The 21017-nt window shown below is 42.1% G+C and overlaps 1 protein-coding gene across 3 annotated transcripts in view; it reads left to right on the forward strand.

Annotated features, from left to right (window-relative positions):
• The window catches only part of LOC126407843 (contactin-1a-like), a 92552-nt gene that overhangs the window by 5060 nt on the left and 66475 nt on the right, over positions 1-21017 (forward strand). Inside the window, exon 1 of one of the 3 annotated variants that reach the window (XM_050073086.1) lies at positions 18253-18443. The exons of the other annotated variants lie outside the window; for them this stretch is intronic. Within the exon in view, the coding sequence (XP_049929043.1) occupies positions 18410-18443 (34 nt within the window). The 5' untranslated portion in view covers positions 18253-18409. Of the gene's footprint in view, positions 1-18252; positions 18444-21017 lie in introns of those variants that run through there. 3 annotated transcript variants of the gene reach the window in all.

A 21017-nucleotide genomic window follows, 5' to 3' on the forward strand; every position in this document is an offset into this window, starting at 1 on the left:
GGTCAGCATGTGGCTTATGAACATGAGTACACAGATGACAGAGATTTCTTTCACTCATCTGGTGTATGCATGTTTGCTGCAATTTGTGAGAGAAAAGTTATTTTAACATTCAGCAATACAATGATCTTTCCATTTTCCAGCTCAGTTAATGTCTTTATACAAGCAGCATTATGTGGGTGCTCAAAGCAGAGCCTTGGATGTTTGCCATTTAAGATTAAGTAATTTCAGAGTCGTTTTAGGAGATTAGATTTGTTTCCAGATGTCCTTCTGAGCCCTGGGCGACAAATTCTTGGGCAAAGAGTCAAAGCATTAGTTAAAGAGAGGAAGACAGATTTTGCGTGCGATTTTTAAAAGGACTCTTAACTGATTGGCAGCGTTGGCATTTGCCAGCAACAGGGATAGTTTGTTAGGCGATGTTTGTTCTGTCACACTGACTGGAGTGTCAGTCACGCTGGAGGGAATACGTCCTGCAGACCTGTTTCATTGTTAAATTGAATGCACAAGGAGAGGATATGGCAAGATGAGACAGCCTATGCACATGGACATTAGTGCGCAGAGACACACACAAGCCCTTACTGCTGCAAACTGTCTCCACTGCATGTACAAGTGCTTTCCTTCGTCCTGCTGACAAAACATGCAATGCTCTCGTCCTGATGCTTCCTTTAGATTGCTCAGCAATTTACACACCGGCGATCAATAGCGAGATCCACTAATGGTACGGCAGTGAGGCAGAGACATGACGTCGTCTATGTTTGCCTGGAGACAGACCTCTCCACTGTTCATGCCTGAGGAGCAGAAAGGGCCTCAGTCCCCATCTGCCATCTCTGGCTGTCTGAATGCAGTTTGCACCAGACCTACCATTGATTCCCCCACTGTGGACAGCTCCGTGCTCTCTGCATGCACGTGACTCTATAGATCTGATGTGTAGGAGACAGAGCTAAGTGGGGAAAAACTCATATGAACAGTGCACGTTTGTATCCCACTTGTTGACTATCCATGTGAGCAGTGTTAGACTAAACTGTAAGTGTAGCAGTTCTTTTGACAGTATCATCTTGCAAAATTAGAGCTGAAGTGACTTATCAATTAATCGACTGACAGAAAAGTAATTGGTTTCATTTAGGGCTGGGTATTGTTCAAAAATGTGATACCAGTGCCAATAGCAGTACCCTCAAGTGATACCGATAACAACAGAGTATTTCATTCGAATACTTTTGCTGTACTTCATTTGATACCCATCATGTGAATGGAAGCATTCAGGTACTTTTGTATGCTTTGGTGGCATCTTGACACGCCAAACTGCCAACTCCATCTAATACACAGCACTCGACTTCACCACAGCGCAGACTATATGTCTTGTGGCTGCTGCAGTAGTAGTCCAATCACAGGTCGCATTAACTTGAAGAATGCCTGCAGTGACCAGCAGCAAGCAAAACCATACAGAGCTGGATACAAAAACGATCGACTGTAGGTATTGTTTGAATGGAGAATTCTTGATTCTACTTGCTGCTTGGTTATCTCGATCGATACCTCAAAGATATTGTATACCAATAGCAAAAATGCCAAATACTTGCTGGTTCTAGCTTCTCAGATTTAAGACATTGAAGCATTTCTTGTCTGATGTTGTAAATTGATCTGTGATGGGCATTTTTCAGCATTTTATTGACTCAGAAATTCAATACAGAATTTAACAGGCAGATTAAGTGCCTGGTAATGAAAATGATATTTTGTTGCAGCCATAATGGAGCTGTCAGCATTCGTAGCCAGCTGGATCTCTGAAGCACCTTACTTTGTTTTATATGTGTAAGATTTTTTCTCTCAAACCAGTCACTTTCTTTGACTGAATAAGGTTTTGTTGCCGAGGCTGATGTTCTATTTCTGGGGCCACTGTTGCCTACTTGAATCTAATGATCTCGAATAGATGCTCCCGGCACTTCAGGAGGCTAGTTACTTTTAAAGGCAGACCCCGTATGAATAATTATTCAGCCACACTGGATTAAAATTGTTTTAGTGTGTGTGTGCACAAATGCATATGTGGCTCATCTACAGTAGCTCTCCTGCAGTCCATGATTTGTGTCTGCCATATCTGAGATCAGAATAAAATACAGCCTGCAGAAATGGCCTTTTGTTGATTCACACAAATGAAGCACAATGCTGAAGATAAAAATAGATGTATTTGATTGTAACTGCTGGCTTTTTGTCTATTTATAGTATTAAAGCTCCTGGAGAAAGATGTTATTCATTTACTGACAAGGTTAAAAAAAAAAGATTTTGCAGAAATGGCTCAGTTGTAAAAACATCAAAAACCAGACTCCCCTAAAGATATAACTTAGAGTGCCTTTTATCATGGAACATTTAATCTCTTCTTCTTCTTTTTATCAGTGTGATTTTGTTGATAAGGTGCTGAGCTTCCTCTGTGACTCTCGTGGCTCCTACAGTTTGTCTATCTGCCAAAGTGATGTCTTATTCAAAATCAGATTACTCCATTTCCATTAAGATAATGTAGACCAGACAAGCTGGTCGTGTTCGGAAATTGCCTGGTATCTCCCCCTGTCACTCATGGGGTGGGGGGGTAGGATGACATTGATCAATGTCATCAGAGTGTTATCTCGAAGTGGGTACAAGTTTCAGGTTCAGTGACAAAGGTTTGCCTTTGTCTGTTGGGGCAACTCCTCAAAATCACAATTCAAATAATATTAAGAATATATTGAGTTTAAGTTGTTAAGACATTATTTTGGCTACATTTAAGAGCAATTAAAATCGGTAACTAGGTTATATTTGATAAGATTTTACTTCATTTTTCTAACTCATTGCTCGAGATATTTTTAGTCTTTACAATCAAAGCAAATCTTTTGGGATTCATGCACTCAATTAGAAGGAGATTACAAATGTGTGCCCTTCGCCTGCTAATTTCTGTTAACAGCACCATCAGCCTTTTTAATTTTTTCAGATAATATTTGACTCCCTTCATTACAATATCAGCACAGAAATCAGTTTGTTTGCTTATTAGCTGGGCCAGCCTTATCTGGCTTCACTGGGACGCATTCAATTTCCAGAGTAATATCAAGTGTTATTTGCCCGTCAACCAGCTAATTGCATTTTGCTTGTTGTTAACTCGTACTAAACAAGGTTTGTGTTTAATGATGATAAGAAGTAAAAGTGACAGTACTGCAAGGTTAACAAGTTCACAGGACAGTTTTTCCTAATTAAGTAGTCAACTTTAAGCATCTTAATGTGAACGGGTCTTAATTAAACTACTCCTCAAAGTGTCAGATTACCTCTTGTGTATTTGTTCAACATTTCACTGAGCAGAAATACAGTGTCGCACACAGTGGACTGACTTCTCACATGGGAGTCTTGAGCCATCTGTTTTTGCACCTTCCCAGGCGCAGTCAGATGCATTGTTTACAGGGCTGCTGAGAAGCTGTGCAGCCAGACAACACTACATGCTATTTTGGTCCCATACGAGATGACTTTCAATTTCATACAATCTGAAAATCGGTGACGTGTGTCTGATTTGTTCCCTGGGATTTCAGCCAGAGTGTTGCAATGTAGAAAACTTCTACAGTTGTTAGTAACAATCAAATTCCTCATCTGCTGAGAGATTTTTCTTTCCTTTCACAGCATAACAAAACATGTGATCCACATCATAATGAATGGCAGAGATTGTTTGTGAAGACCTTTGAGCAAGCAGCAAAATTAAGGGCTAGCTGTGGTGGAGGAGACGTTTTGGATGATGAAAGGTTGGAACAGAAATAAGCACCACCTTTGATGCTGGCAAAACCTCACCTATACAACCATATCCCCCCTGACAGTAATTTATTCCATAATCTTCACATGAAAGCTAGTATTTAGCATCATTTTAAAGATTAGATTACCTCTGTATCCTTTGTCATTGATATTCTCAGTAATGGGCTGCATTGTTTTGGATTTAATCCTATTTAATCTGTGTTTATCGTGGGATTGTGAGAGCTTACTGTAGTTTCAACCGCTTGCATTGTTGTCTTATAGTGCTGGGGATAAAGGACAAGGCTGATGGTGCAGGGAAGTGTCCAATTAGGTATGAAAGCGTCTTCCTCATTGGGGCCAAGCCACTCTTGGGGCTTTTGAGCAAGGCCTGTTGCTATGGCACTGGGAGCATGTGTGGAAGACAAGAACACAACTTCATCTACATGCTAGTTCAGCATACACAGCTCCCAGGCATAACCACACTCCTCTGCTTATACCATCACCTATCATGTATACTGTTTGTTGTTTTTCGTGCTATCTCAGCGTATGTTGCGTCATAATGATGATGCATGCTCTTTGTGGTTGACAGGTCGGCCATGTTACTGCAATAGCCTACTAAACTAGAGTCATGAACTCCCCGCCAGAAAATAATGAAAAATTGAGAGGGTCAAAGGGGATTCTTACACTAATCAAAAGCGTCCTTGGTGAGATAAATACTACTACTTTAGCTGGTTGACCTTTAGTCTTCTGCTGCAGGGACCGTATGTGTGAGAAGTGTATGGATAGAGGGCTAATCGCGGAGAGAGCCCAAAGGCGAAGGCCTCCTGGCACGTGCAGCGAATACTGAGGGAGCTGAGCTCTCGGGAAGCCTCATTATACATTTAGGGGCGTCCTGTTTTCCCTCTCTCTGGACAGCTGGACACCTAAATTGTTTGTGGATCAATAGTTTAGCTTCCTACTGGCTCCACAGAGTGAGTGAAGTGCATTTAAACCCAAGAAATCCCATTACCCTTGGCAGAGATGGGAAGCATAGCACTAGGGGCCTCAGCAAGTGCTATTGCTATGCCCATTATTTAGTCTCCCTGTTTGTTTACCTGCAGTGCTTCTGCTGAGACCACCCATAGTCATTTAACGCTCGTGTTATCAATTTTGCTTCGATTCACCATTTTCGTTGCTACACAGCTTCATCCAAACACATCCTGTGATATTCCTACTTTGTGATATGTTTTCAAATAATGTGTTATGCACTGTATTTTTAAATCATTCATTGGATGCTGTCATATACGGGACACTGAGAGATCTTTACTAGGATCAATTGAAACATATAGGGTTGTGCTGCGCAAGCTGATTGTATATTAATGCTGCTTGTTATGACTGACTCCTGGCTGCAGCCTGTCTGTATAGATGCAGCACTTAATTGAAAATGCCTGTTGTTTTTCAGTTCAGCTCTTTGGCGATGTAAAAGGCAGAGAAAGAGAATGAGTTGAGAGAGAGAGAGAAGGAGGGGGTCGGGGGTATAATGAGAAACAGAGAAGAACAAAACATTTGGAGCTCCCCCTTCATTCCTTAGATCAGTGTAACCAGAAATAAAAGCTATGGCTGGTGCAAGCTCTGGGCTGTGGGCCGCCGCTGTCCTCTCCTGGCTCCCTCGCTGCGCTGCCGGTGCATTTGTGTTTCACTGGTCAGCCTCCGAGCTCCAGGACCCAAGGCTGCATCTCTACAAGAAGAGCCCATTGATGTGGGCAACATTAGCATTCGCTGTGGGCGAGCACGACAAACAGGTTGGTTTTCCGTTTCACACTAACAAACCTGTTCTCTCTGGATCCTCTCAAAGGGTCTCAAATCAACCCTCTTGTTGCATAGCTAATGAGTGTGGATAAAAGAGGTCAAAGAATGCTTATGTAGGCCTCCTCAGTCCAAGCAGGGTACCCTTTGTATAAAGCCTTGCCCTGCCAACTGCCACGTCATGCCAACACTGTCACATCTGGCTCACAAACTTACAAGGTGATGTAACCATCTGCGTCATGTTTTCTGTAAGTGCTAGTGGGACAATACACCAGCACTAATGGCTTCCGACAAACTACCCTAAAACGTCCCCGAACAAAAGTTGTTCTTTTCGGTTGGCATATCATTATTCAGATCTGAACCCAGCATTCTGAGGGAATCTGGCTGACTTATGCATGAGATTTGTGCACTAATTATGCTGCAGATTCTTTTCCCTGGCTTGGTTCGTAGCTGCAGGAGCTTTTGTTGCAATCTGCTAATTCATGCTGCTGAAATTATCCTCACAATTTTACTTAGCAACAGCAAATCGCCCCCGAGAAGAAGCGGCTAATATTAACCCATGAAAAATAACACATGCGATTCATCTCTCATCTCTTAATTATCATGAGTCAGACTACTGTTCGAGCGAGTCATCCTTATGCCAAGAGGTAGAGGTCGAGGGCGAAATGGATCGAAAGAGAATTTTAGATCTTTTCTTCTTTTTCTTTCTTCTTTTCTTTACTGTAAAGGAATTTATATAGACAGTAAACAGGCTGATAATAAAGATGAGAGTGAAGATACCATCCTTATTATTCTCATTACTGGCAGTCTAGACTGAGGGAGGTGCCAAAGATCACAACATCAACTCCCTGCTCGACTGAAAATATCTCTTTCATTATTCCACGGAGAGCCATGCGTGCATATTAATATGGCATTTGTTCAGAGTTCACGTGGACACGGCGGTGGACAGCCTCCATACTGTATGTGTGGGCCTCATAGTGAAATGTGTCGGTGGTATATCGGCCAGTGTCACCGGTTGGATTATTCATGAGGAAGGTGTAATGACTGTCAGTGTAGGAGAGGGCATCCAGAGGTGAATCTGACTGGGAGAAAGAGTACTGAATCCCCGTTTTTTCTGTCCTCTCTTCACACACACACACACACACACACACACACACACACACACACACACACGCACACACGCCTTTGCAGTACTCTGACTCTTATCTGCAACACACAGCTCCACTCATGCTGCACACACAGGGCCATAGTGTGTGGAGGACAGAAGGAGCGAAGGGCACAGCGTCACAGTCAGGCAAGCACACATACACACACACCCCCCTACATACACTCATAAACACACACACACAATTATGCACAATAAATAGAGGGAGGAGGGGTTGTACTTTTCTTAATTCCCCTGCAACAGAGGACAACAAGACAAAGCAAAACAGTGCTCTCCTATATGACTGAAGGGGGGTGGAAGCTACTCTGTGTTCGGAGCGACTGCTGGAGCACTTAATGTTATTCACATTGACCCATGACCAACCAGATTATGATTTGACTCCATTACAATGAAATGAAAAGTTTGCAAAAAAATAATGCTGCAACCAGCTGTATATATTAGGCTTCCAGCTTAATAACTTCTAAATCACATTTCCCACCGAAGGGGTTTCAACAAAACACAAAACTGAGAATATTTTTTTAGAATGAAAGTTTATGATTATCAGGATGATACTGTGTGAATCACAATTATTCTGGCGAGGACAGTCACGACATGAAGTTTTCATATTGTCCTATGCGTAGTGTATATGTGATAAGGTTATGTCAGTACGTGAGCAATGCATGCATAGCTCATGGCCATTGGTTGAATAGTTTCTAGCCTTGGAAAGCAGCACATCATTTCTTTGTTCTTGAAAAACTGTAAGGGATATTTCTTTCTTTCTTTGAGGAGAAAGGTTGACTCTTCTTCTAACTTCTGCTGTCTTGTGTTCAAGGTCTGTTTTCCTTTATTGGGATTGTGCAATAATAAAATACTGGCATTGTTCAATTCTGCGATCCATGGATAAGCCACATTTGCAGGTTGTTGTGTAGCAGATATGTTGAATTTATGTTTCAGCAGCCCTGTGGTTAATCTGTGGTTACATTAAGGCACAAAAACAACCTTGTTATAATAGGAAAAGATCATCCATTTTCTAACCGCTTATCCTCTTGAGGGTCGCGAGATGGTTGGAGCCTATCCCAGCTGACATTGGGTGGGAGGCAGGGTACACCCTGGACAGGTCGCCAGACTATTGCAGCGCTGACATGTAGAGACAGACAACCATTCACACCTACGGACAATTTAGTGTCACCAATTAACCTATCCCCTACCTGCATGTCTTTGGACTGTGGGAGGAAGCCAGAGTGCTAATCACCACACCACCGTGCCGCCGAAAAAGATCATGTTTTAGCTTAAAATACCTAGTTTTGGCGGCACAATCCCTGCTGGATAATCAGTGATGTCTCAGTAACAATCAATTGCTTTTTATAGCACTATTTCCGTTGGAAAAAACACCCACATTTGGGGGCTGAAAAGCCGCTGGAAAATCAGCGACGGGTTCCTAAAAACACCCACAACAGGATTCTGCAGTGGCCTTCAGCTTGGCAGGTGTAGAGGAGTCACACTGTCCAGCATCCCTCCGCCTCCTGATGATGAAGTCAGCTCATATGCTACATTACTTTACTTGTGTCAACCTTTTCCTCTGATGACTGGGCTTATTATTACATGTGTTAATAATTTCCACGATAACAGGAAACCAGCAGAGACACCAGATTACCTTTGGACACAGACAGGGTAGCTGTTTCCCCCATGTTTCTGCTCTTTTTACCAAGCTAAACTAACCTTCTCATGGCTGCAGCTTTATATTTAATGATAAACTTAAAAATGCTATTGATCCTCTTCAAAACTGAAAAGATTGAAAACGTTTTTTGCCAATACCATGAAATATGAGATCTGCTGAATAAATTATTGTACGTTATTTGTTCATAGTGTTAAAGCAGAGTAAATGCTGCTAAAAATAGTTGAAAATCTTCTGAAAAGTTATGAAGCTAGTGCTCAGTGCTGTAGTTTTACTTTACACTGGTGTGAATACAACCCAGCATAATATAGGTGAAAGGGCCATGTGAGTGCTGTTAGGGCAGTCAAGCAAAAGCATCAGTTTGAAGCATAATATATGAAAAGTCTCTTAACCTAGTTTAGCTTGCTTGCTGCTTCTGGAGGGAACACAAGCTTGATTGGAAATGCTGTAAACCATGTCGCTGCGTGGGCTGTTATCTGAGCTGTGTCTTCAGCAGTCGGACTGTGCGCAAACAGCTCCCTAACAGTGGGGAGATGATTTCCTTATGTAAAGCAATAATCTTGTGATCTGAATGCCAGAAAGCTCCCACACATCTGTACCTCCTTATGCTGACACAGCCAAGTAATGTCAGGATGTACCAGTTTTGTGTTTGAAGTTTTCAGTGTTTGAAGAGACAGCACATTAGCCTAATCATAGTTGCAGAATTATCTACACAGTCGGTTGATCATGGTCTGGCATCGCCTTCTAAGCGCTTCTTTTCAATACATCTCCCTCTGTTCTCCTCTGTTGTTTAAGTGGGCACCTGTTCTCCCTTATGAGCCTTGATCACATGGTGTGACTTGGCCAAGAGGCACCAGATGACTCAGGTCTTTGCCCAGGCTGTGCTCATTGTCAGTCGGCACACACACTGCTTTCCAGCAGGCCGTCTGACTGTGGCCATGTGCTCAGTGGTAAACACAGGTGACTGGGTCTGTTGACATGGACACTGTGTTCCGAACGTGAATGTATGGCTGTGTTCGCATTACAAGCAACTACGGCCCAAATCTGTTTTTTTCTGCTCTGGTGTGACACAGGTCTGATTTTTTCAGAATTGTGTGGACACAGAAATCAGATTTTTTCCGGTCAGATCTGGGCCACTTTTGCATGTGGTCTCAAATCCGATAATAGCTGATTACTGTCCATGTGACCACTGTGATAACGGTCATATTGACATTCATGTGTGTTTTTCCCATACATCCATGTTTTTGTCACGTTAGACTCAGATGACCCGCAACACCATGCAGTGTCAGAGCGGTCCAGAAGAATGCTGTAGGCGTACCACTGCTGCAGCCGTTAGCCAAAAGAGCCTGAATGCCAAACGCTTTCTCACGGGGACAGCTTGCGTACATTTTTAGTGTGGCGGTGGCAGCACTGTCATGAGGCACTGACAGAGATATTGGATCATGACCCTAGACACCCTAAGGTTTGGAGAAGCTGTTCCTCTGTGACGCTGCTGACTCCTCTTCCAGCTGCACTCACCACTCTCTTCACAGAACTACCAGCAACAGCTGTTGATAAAATTGCTTCAAAGAGCCATTAGTTCGAAAATATGCTAGACACACAGAGGCACATGGCTAATCATTGTGCACAATGACATCATTGGACCTTCCCACTATGGTGATCACTCAGAGAGATAAGGCTTGAACTGCCCGAATGCCTGTTTTGCAACTGTTTTTATTGTTGTTCCAAAGCACATGTGTTTGCTGTTATTGGTTGCATGTGAGGCGTTTCAGGGCAGAGATGTGTTCACACAGATGTCAGATATGTGTCATTTCAAACATGTTTGTTAACAGTCTTGGCAGAAAGATCTGGGAAAGTAATCTGAATTGAGAATTAAAGCTTGTTTATAGTTTAAGTTTGTAATGTGAATGTAGCCTATAAGATGGTGGAGGGTCTGTTCCAAGAAAGTCTTTACAAATTAACTGACTCTTTTAATTAAAACAAAGGAAACAACCAGCAGAGAAACAGTAAATTGGATCATGTGCTCACATTCTGTATTGTATCAGCAAATATTAGCTTGGCCGGCTGTCATGCTCAGGTTTTTGGCAATGTGCACAAGAGCTCATGCTGACTGTTTTTAATAGTATATGCAGCTATTCAAGCAAGGAGCGCATGAGTGCCAAATAACAGGGGAATATTATTTTACACATAAATGCACCCATTGAGAGATACTGTGCAGCTTGCAGTGGCACAAGTAGTAGAGGAAGACTTCCTGATGGGTAGGCATGAATATGCATGGCACTGCTTAAAAGCACTGGCATGGACTAATACAGTATGGCAGTCAGTGGCTTCACAGAGCAGGCTTTGTCTCGTGTACTTTCAACTCTGGAGGAGGTGTCTGAGCCTCTTGTTTGCCCCAAAGTGCCTCTGCAGAAGTCTCAGAAAGAGAAATCTCTAATCTTGCTTAAGAAAATCTTTAAATCTCATAAATGCAATGAGGAGCCTTATTTAGTGTTAATTATATTTCCTCACTCACTACTTAATTACTTATTTATCAGTAAGATCGTAGAGTGTTTACATTCCCCTGCCCAAGTTCTGAATTTATGATATTTCTTTTGGGATTCATTGAGTTTGAGTTGGTTTAATGAACTGCTAAGTGATAAGTTACCAAAGTAAACAACTCAGCATGTGTCTGGTGCACCAGAGATCTTTAAAAGGGCGCGTTAATCTTTTCTGCCAAACCCTCTGTGGTCTATACATATTCGAGACAGACAACAATGCTGTTTAGAGAATATGTGGCAAGGGATTTGTTTCTCTTTTTTTAATTTCCTAGAATAATCTATCATCCATCCACATCTGCCTTGGAGAGAAATCTAGAAATGGGAAATATCAGAAGTAAACAAATATCTGCAGAGCTCGCTGTCAAGTTCTCCAAGCTGCAAATTGGGCCATGCTGCCCTCGGCAGTAGGGCTGCTGTTGCATCAAAGCTACAGTGGCACTGGGAGTTAACAGCAACATTGGCTTCACCAAATTAAATTATCACTCCCAAAGCTTCAGCACGTCCAGTGCATGCATCAGTCTGCAGTCCCTGTCTGCCTTTCCTATGCCTCTATTTTCATCTGTTCTTCTGCAGTCTGTATGTCGCTGTGAGGTTTGACGTAAGAATGTGAATGAAGCTGTGGCCACAGGATGCTCTACAGGGACAGATTCTGCTGAGAAAAAAAATAAACAGATCTCGCTATTGGGCACATCCAGACACAATGTTCTTGTTCAAACACATAGCACTGCTGATCAGGAGGGAAGCCTAGGACATGAAAATGTATACTAGTTTGTATTCTGAGCAGTTGAAATTTAGGCAATATGAAACCTCAGTGTAATTGCTGTGATCAAACATTAAAAACTCTGCTAGATTGCCTAATGGCACGAAAGGACATTCCTTCACAGCATAAGGGCCTGTGCAGACTCTAGTGCAAACAGAGAGGTTTCACAATAGCAAAGTAAGTGAAAGGCCAGTGGTATGATGTCCAGGGGATTCTCCTGTTCAGTAAAGTGGAAAAAAGGAAGAAAAAAATCACAGTGGAATGAAAGTGGGGGGAACTTGCAACACCCAATGTGACAGATGCTAAAGAGGTTGAAGGATCATTCTGGTAATGTTCTATACTATTCTATCAGAATCACGTTGCACACAACAGCACAGACAGTAACTGACTTTTTTCAGAGCTGCTGCAACCCGTTCTCAAAAGTTGTAATTCATTCACATGCATGCAGCACATGGTTTAAAAGCACCTGTGTTAAGCTAAATAGTAGACTGGCTCATCCCATGTAAATCTGTAATAATCACAAAGTCAATAAGTAGCTCACAAGTGTAGCATAGCAAAGCTAATGCTAACCGCTTCATTTAAGTGGATGGAAGATGCTAAAATACTTGGCTTCTTAGTCTCAAAGGTATAACTCAAAACACAAACATGGGAGTCAACCCTAGTCTGCAAGTTAGCTGATTAGACAAGATAACTTGCAGGCTACTGAGGTAGTTGATAATAAGATCAAAAGTTTCACATAGAAAAGCTAATGCTAGCTGTTTCATGTAAGTGAATGGAAAATGCTACCACGATTAGCTCCACACTACGGGGTTGTAGTTTAATAAAAACATATTTGGGCTGACCCTGTTTGCTGGTTGGTCTAGTTAGCTTTGTTGCCAAGTGGGGTTTGATACTTTTTTCCATGACAGCAAAATGTTTTAATGCCAGTGACAGAAAAGAAATTAAAAACGGTAATGCATGAGTGAAAAGTGAACAAGCAATCGAGCATGAGCTGGTCACGCCCCCACAATCCTGAAAAATGGCTTGAGTAGTCAAATGTGTAATTTCTAAAAGTTTTTTTTGTAGTTTTTACTCAGATGCCTAAGACACCCATCTTATATATCATATATTCATTTTTACTATTTCAAGCTTCCACCGGCGTTAAAGGAAAGTTCCAAATATGTTTGTGTATGTTGTCAATTATAGTTCTTGAAAGAAAGAATATCAGAATCGGCCAGAATTGAAATTGGCAGATCAGACTTTTGAAAAATCGGAAATCAGAAAAAAACATTAATCGGGGCGCCCAGTTGCGCACCTTGTAGAGTGGGTGCCCCCATGTACTAAGGCTTTGTCCTTACTGCAGCGGCATGGGTTCAGTTCCACCCTATGACCCTTTGCTGCATGTCATCCCCTCTTTCTTCCCCCCTCATGTCACTCTTAACCTGTACTAGCACACAAAAGAAAAAAAATGCACACACATAAATGAGTGACATTGTTAGACTGGCTGACATGTACCTTCATTACCGATAACATGGGCAGCTTATTTTTGAGTCTATGTCACATACACTAGCCTACCGTAAATGTTCACTAGCAAACTAAATCCATGTTTAAAAAATACTCAGACAGAAGCATCATGCAGTCATTTTTGTTAAATAATTGCCAAAAAAACCTGCAATTTTTCAAGTTAAAGTATATATTTTGGACCCATATCTTTCTCCTCAGTGGGAATGAATGGGCTGGGGGCTGAGAGCCACACAGCCTGGGGTAGTCAGACAGTTGAGAGGCTTAAAACACTGTTGGTTTTGGTCTTTTCATGGGCTTTGTTCACAAAAAGAGAAAAACAGAATAACACCAGACTTAATTATTCCTTAAGTGACACACGACTTTGTGAGAAACAGTGGGGAACATAAGCACTAACAGCAGCACTGGAAAGGAGGCTCTTTCTGTAATCATTCTAATTATGTGGTGTCATAATACCAAGGTATCTGCATGGCATTAACGAATCAATACAGTGCGAGTTATCCAACTGCGCTGATTTAGATTTATCTGACAGACATCGATTTAGCTCCCGATGGATTCCATTTCTCAGGCATTGTTATGTGTATCCTAACACATGAGTGAATTCATTAATACATGTAAATGAGTGGCTGGTGTCTCGCCCACTTCCACAAAGATGTTGCTGTGTCTCTCGCAGTGAAAAGCATCTTGTTTGGCCTGTGACCGTCACTGATTTACGTTGTGTCTCAGCCGCCATTATATTCTCATGTGCTTGGAAGGTAGCTTACATTGTTTCCTGCCATTTTACAATCAGTGTTGCTTGTGGTGAAAAGGTCTGCTCAAGTGTTGAGGCGAGGAAACACTGGACTCTTCAGCTGACTTCACTTACAGTGCAGTGCACACACGACTTATTCATACACATATCCACCAACACACTCACTCACTCACCCTTGAGTTGCCGAATTTCTCTGACAAAGCTGCAGAAAGTGGAGGAGTGTGAGGAGGATTGTTTGGTTTGATTGTGTGTCAAAGCATTGTGGAGGAAGGTAAAGATTACAGCCAGTCTACACATACAATAGCTCTGTTCCCGTCTAATAGTCCGCACTTGAAGACTCCTCCGTTGAAATCTTCTCACATGTAGTTTGTTCAAATGATCGTCTGAGCAGATGTAGATAATGAAGCAGAGTAGCCCAGAGGTGAGATGTTGCTTGTGATGCGGAAAATGAGGGAGTGGGCAGTTAGCTGGCAGTAGACACTGTTTTCTATGATTAGGCTTGATGCTTTGGTGTACAGACATAATTAACGGACAGCCTGGTGTTCAGTGCTCACTTCCATAATCTATTGTTCGAGGGAATGAGATCATGTTTGTTTATATTGAGCGTGTTTGCATCTGAGTGCTTTGCCGTGAGAGAGAGAGAGAGAGAGAGAGAGAGAGGGAAAGCAAGAGGGAGAGGGTGTCAAATCTCCAGGACAGTGGGAGACACAAACGTGGGACCTGGGCTCTGTGCTGTGACCTTGTTTGCTAATTAAGTGTCAGACCTATTTTTCCACTCCAGAGAAAAAAGCTCATATCTTAGGGCTTACATTGCCAGAAGGCGATGGGAACGCTCGTTTCACCACCGTTGGCTGGCTCCTCAGGGTCTCTGTCTCTGCGTGTGGGCGTGTGAGTATGTGAATAAAAGTCAGGAGTATCATTAGTAATGCTACTGTATGGGCAGCCCTTCCTCATGAATACTGCATAAAGCTGTGAACATAGATGTAACAGCACAGTATAATGCTGCAAAAATGTCACTGTAACTGTCACAAGTATTGGCTCCAGTGATGTGTTTCACACAGGCCCAGCTTGGCTCACTCTGAATCCTTACACAAACCATAAATTTGTCAAATGAAAGACAACTCAAAAAGCAGACATGAGCAATAAAGCTATATTGTAATATATGATTCAGTATGGGTGTATCTTTAAGGCAGTGTTCTATTTAAATAATAAGATTTTCCGAGCTTATTCGAGTGTTCCAGCTCAATAAAATGAACAGTGACTCATTCTACTTGTTTGTGCAGCATAATCCTATTTAAAGCTAATCGCCAGAAAATTAGTCTGCAACTATTTTGATAACAGTTCAGCAGAAATGTACTTGTCTCATGTTTTAAAATGTGAATATTTTCCAGATTGCATAACCTTGAATGATATTGTATTTAATATCTTTGTGATTTGGACTGTTCGTAAGCACATCTGCATATGTAACTTGGGCTGATGGGAATTATGTTGGTATTTTGTGCTGTTTTCTGACATTAAATAGACAAAAAAAAGGACTACTTGAAAAGATAATCAAAAGATTAATTGGGGGTGCAATGATACATTGATCTGGATTGATATATGAATTCAGTGATCAATGATTCAATGTTACTGATGTAAGCTTGATACATATTGTCATCTCTAAGATCTGCCTTTGTTTTGAAATACTCTTGGCACCTCTGTGTCACCATTTTTGTCCAAGCACGCCTCCGTCTAAACATTTAAACAGCGTCGGTGGCCAAGTGCCAGGCAGATAATGGCAAGCAGTCAAGAAAAAGACAATGAGAATATCTACTAGGGACGGGCATGAGTACTTAAGTACTCGAGACCTCGATTTGGACATCAGTAGTCATTCGATGTTTAGAGTTTTCACAATCATATGAAAACATATATAATTACCCTATTCTTTATGAAGACTTTTTTTTGGACAGCAGGCAGTGATGTAACTGCTGTCTATGAATATCTGCACAGATTTGTTCAGCAAAAATGATGTGTGTTCAGCGTCTTTAGTCAGACATCACTCGATCTAACATTGCAGACAAAATGGTGACCAGGCATAAGAGTGATGTTTGGAAGTATTTCAAGACAAGATAAACAAAATGAATGTGCAGTGCAAGCTGTGTAATGTTAAACTTGTGTATCATCGTTATTTCTCCAGTCTTTGCATCAGGGAAAGGTTCACTAAGTATTGGAATGCTCAATAATAATTTAATGTAAGTACTCAAATGTGGAAATGACCGAAAATGCCCATCCCTAATATTTACTGATATCGTCTCATATTGATCACAGGCCCTTGAATTGAAACAAAATGCAATTGAACCATCAGAAACTTTGTAAAAGCACTAATAGTGATCCCATGTCATTATACATATTTATATTGAGGTATTTGTTTTTAAATATAAGAGTATTTATGTTTGCAAATGATCTATAAATGGTTTCTCGGGTTGAATTCCAGAAAATGTACTATATTGCAGAATATAGCGCTGTTGTAATAAAGAGATGCAGACGCTGTGCATCCATATGACTGACCCCTACTCATACTGTCTGACTATAAGTGTTGAGAGACATCATATATAAACACAGATTGTTATCTCTTTTCACTATCATCAATCTGCTATCGCCTTTATATCACATTCCAGGTTCATCATTGTGGCTTAAAAAGTTGTTTTCTTGACATGTTTCCTCTTGTCTCTTTGCATCTAGCCGCCCACTTTACATTGTATGTGTTTTGTTCAGCGAGCATGAAAATTGCCCTATTTAATGACGCCCTCCCATGTTCCTCAAGATGCAACTGAGAACAACTCACTGACCCTTCCTATCAAGGCTCCTAACTCCATAGAAGGTGCTGCTTTAAGTGAACAACAGATTTCTGGTTTATCCCCATTGTGCCGGACATTGTTGCTTGCTAATGCTACAGGGCATAAGTAATTGTTTGTGCAGGCCCAAAAAGAGCAGCATTGTGCGCGTGAGACATGTCAGTCACTTGAATGACAATATTGACCCATATATGAAGGCCTGGGTCAAAGGAGGGGCAGGCCAGCCACAGCATAGGGCGGATATCTAGTCTAATGAGCCTTAATGTAGCACCCAGTGGCACAACATGCGTCAGAGTGTGGCAGCACAGATCGCCAAGAGGAGACAAGATTTATGTGGGTCTTTGGCAGATTCTTCTAGCTGAAACAATTGTGTGTTTATTTGTGTTTACTGTTGTGTAATACAGACCACTGCCTTTTGGATAAGAATGACACGCATGAAAACCTTCACACATGTACACACACATTACTAGAGACTTTTATTCTCTCTTGCTCAGTCTTGCTCTTACTTCTTTCCCTCACATAGGTACAACCCCAAATTGACTAATTCCCAATTCCTAACCAATAAATCCATTTGTTAATTGGATTTGCATGCATGTAATGTTGGACAGGACAGACAGTAGAGGGCAGGAGACGATGGACTGACTCCCCAAGGGGGAGGGAGGGAAGGATGCAGAAAATTCAGTGTGACTCTAAACCTTATTATCTTTGCCTTGATGACTCCTCTGGTGCAGGAATCAATACAGCCTGACTGGCTCCAGGGGCACGGGGCCCACTACAGGAAGCGGATATCTCCAAACTATCCATTATGAATGAGAGGAGGAGTGTGAGGATGGAAAATAAGAGGAGGAGAAGGACTGGGAGACAGGGCCAGGACAGAGGGATAAGAGGGTGGAAATACCGGAAGAGGGGGAAGTGAATATGTGATGAACAGTTTGTCCTTAAGTAGAATGAATGAGGATGAAGAGGAGATGAAGGTGGAGATTGCAGTAGGGCAGTGAGCCTTGCAGCTGTTTTTTTTTTCCCTCAATGTGTCTACTTCCTGCTGTTCTTCCAGTGTGGTTGTAATATTTATTTCCAGCTGAGGGAATGGACGCAGCCCTAACAGCTATCAAAATTAAATTGTCGTCTTCCCTCCCTCTCACAGTTTGTTTTCACCCCTGCAACTTTTTGTATTACTTCTTCCTCTTCTCCTAGCAGCAGCAGCCCTCCCATGGTACAGTACATACTGTAGTCTTCTTACTTCTCCTTCCCTGCTGTAATTTTTTTCCTCCCCACTGTGGCTGCCATGCTTTCTGGCCATACCCTGCTATCACTCGTCCTCTCTTTGTAAAACACATATGCAACCCCAACCCCCCTCCTCTCTATCTCTCTCATCACTCTCATGCTCTCTTTCCTCCCCCTCCACTGTGATGTGAGGTCACAGCTGGGGAGCCCTATGATTTGACAGCTAAATGTTTATGTGAGTGTGCATTTGTGTGTGTGTTTGTGTGTGTGTATGATGGAGGGGGCTCCTGTGCCACTGACTGCCTGTGATAGAAGGGGGCAGGATGCCATGACAGCGGTTGCTAACCAGCTCGAGCAGACTAGCAGTTTATCCTGAGGCATACTGTAGCGGGGAGATATACAGCTGGCTCCACTGCTGCCAAGTCAACACTAAGGGGACTGCGGCTACAGGCGTGTTGGGGTGCGTGTGCATGCACCTCAGGGCTGTGTGCTCGGGGAACAGAGGTGGGTGGCAGAGAGGGCTCACTGTTTGGTTTGTGTGTGTGTGTGTGTGTAATGTGTGGAGGAGCCAGAGTGGGGCAGAGAGTTAAGAAGTTTGCTAGTTTCTCTTGGGTTATTGTAAAGTGAGTGTATGTGTGTATACTATATGTATGTGTATGTGTGTGTGTGTGTGGCACAGCTTAGCTCTGCTGGCTCCGTGATTTTGTCCACTGCAGAGGGAATAGCTCATTATCTGCCTCTCAGAATGAATCGTCCTACCTCAACACTGCAGTGCTGCACACTGGAAGGATGAACCTATTGAAGCGTTGTGTGTGCACGCCTGTGTGTGTGTGTGTGTGTGGTTACTGTACATATGTCTGTTAGTATGTAGGTTGTTATGAGGAAAGAGGTGGTGGGTGTCAGAGTATTTGTGTCCCTGTTGTACCTCCTCGTCTGTGTCTGCAAGAGCATCATGCAAGTGTTTCTGAGTCTTGTCATGTTGATATTTTCTTTACTTGAGGCATTACTCGCACATGTTTGAGCCGTGCACCCAGGCAGCCGCTGGTTAAATATTCATTGCTTATTTTCATTGTTTTTGTGCTTTACCACTGTATCAGGTGTACATGTACAGTGTGTGATTTATTTATATGAAGCCTCAGCTCTGAGGTATTTGTCCTATATGCCCATAGCCTATTAGGGCAAGCAGTAGTGTAGCTTCATCATATATGCTGTGATAATGTTGTGCCCTATATAAATGAGCATTGTTCATTCATGTATGTGGCATTTGCAGGCCTTAAGTGTTAGAACAGTGTTTGGAAATGTCGCTCTTGGTGAGTGTTTTTCCAGCTCAGATGCTGCTCCACATGGTAACACCATATGATGCAAGTCTCTATGACCTTTTTGTAATGACTGTCTATGCATAATTTTATGTCATTGGGCTTGTGTCTTCCCTTACCCTCAGAATCCAGGCTCTTTCTATGGTGTGAGAGTCAACCGTGCATGTTTAAAAGGTGGTGTGATCAGTAAATTATAGTAATGGATGGACACTCTCAACCAAATGAGCAAAGTGAATACTGAATAAATGACTTTGGGAAAAAGTTAATTAAATGAAAACCCAAGGTCAAATCACTTTGGTCTGAATTTTCCAAATGTGTGTGCCCATTAAATGCCCTGGAAACCTATTTTCTCATTTACCTTTTTCTATAGGGTTCCAAGTGAACAGAATTGTCTGAGTAGGAACGGCTCTGATTATTTCGCATGTTTTCCTCTGTGCTTTTCTCACTTGTTTTGATCTGGGTCGGGCTCAGCTGGAAAAACGGGATGTGACTCACACACCAAAAAGGACTGAGCAACATCTTAATCATGTCTGACAGCTTTTGGGATGTTTGCCGATGTCACCAGATCACTGTCAATCACATCTGATCAAAACACAATCATACAAACACACGCTCCTCATGAAGAAGATTAGTACAGTCATAATAGATTGTAAACCTGTTACAAGTCATAACCAAGGTGTTTGTTTTTTTTGACGTTATGAAATCAAAATAGATGTTTGAGTTTTTTTGTCACATATGTCTTGCACTGACCGTCTCCAATACTCCAGTTTCTGGCCCAACAATAACAAAAAATTACCTTATAGATTTTCCTTAGGTTTTCTTTATTTTAAAGTTTGTAATTTCCCAAAAACGACCTCAGGGAGTTCACTGATTTATCATCCAATAAAACGCTTTCTAATGGATGAGTAAGGCCCACCTTTCCTCCTGCTCACCCTGTTGCCATGTTTCCACCGTTAGCATAGCAAGCACAAGCTGTCACCATTACGGCTCAGCCACCTCTGTGTTTGTATGTTACATCATATTGGCAACTACATTTCTACTGTCACCGTGACAAGTCCCTCCCCAGCTTCCTGCTTTTACAGGAAACACTGAAATACGCGTAGCACACGTAGCACTCTGCTATCTGTTTCATGGGGTATTGATGCAGAGAAAAAACTTCACAGGCTTTGATAGATGTTGTTTTAATTTTGTCTCTGCTATCAAGTAATCAAAGTCCAATTGTGCTGCACTCTCTACCTCATTCCCCAGCTGACATACAAAAAAGGCACTGGCCATGAGAGCTGAACGCCTTTCAAGGTAGCTTCATTCACCAAACCTCTCAGCGCTACTCATATTAACGTGCACACAAAAGCCCTTTTGGGCAGGCTGAGTCCAAATGGGGCTCTTCTCCTAAGTCACAGGTTTGCCAGCTTGTTCTGCTTCTATTCTCTTCGACTGACTCATTGAGCAGCAATAAAAGGCTTAGACAAAGAAAGGATCAGATCTGGGCAATCAGGGGCAATTTACTTTGGCTTAAACTCAAGCCTTTGAGAGACTGGAGTCGTGTCTGTCCTATTAGCAATCAACCATAAACAGCATCAGTAAGCTTAACATTATGCAAGTTAATTTATTCATGTGTGGCATGTGAATAAGATTCACTGACCTGTTCTTTATCAGTATGACATGAGGTGACAGTTCACTGGATATTGATCAGGACACATCGCTACTTAGACACCTACACATCTACATGAACCAGCTCAGAGCTGAAGACATACAATGTGAT

This window comes from Epinephelus moara, chromosome 20 (assembly GCF_006386435.1).
Source record: "Epinephelus moara isolate mb chromosome 20, YSFRI_EMoa_1.0, whole genome shotgun sequence".
In the NCBI taxonomy this organism is placed as follows: Eukaryota; Metazoa; Chordata; class Actinopteri; order Perciformes; family Serranidae; genus Epinephelus; species Epinephelus moara.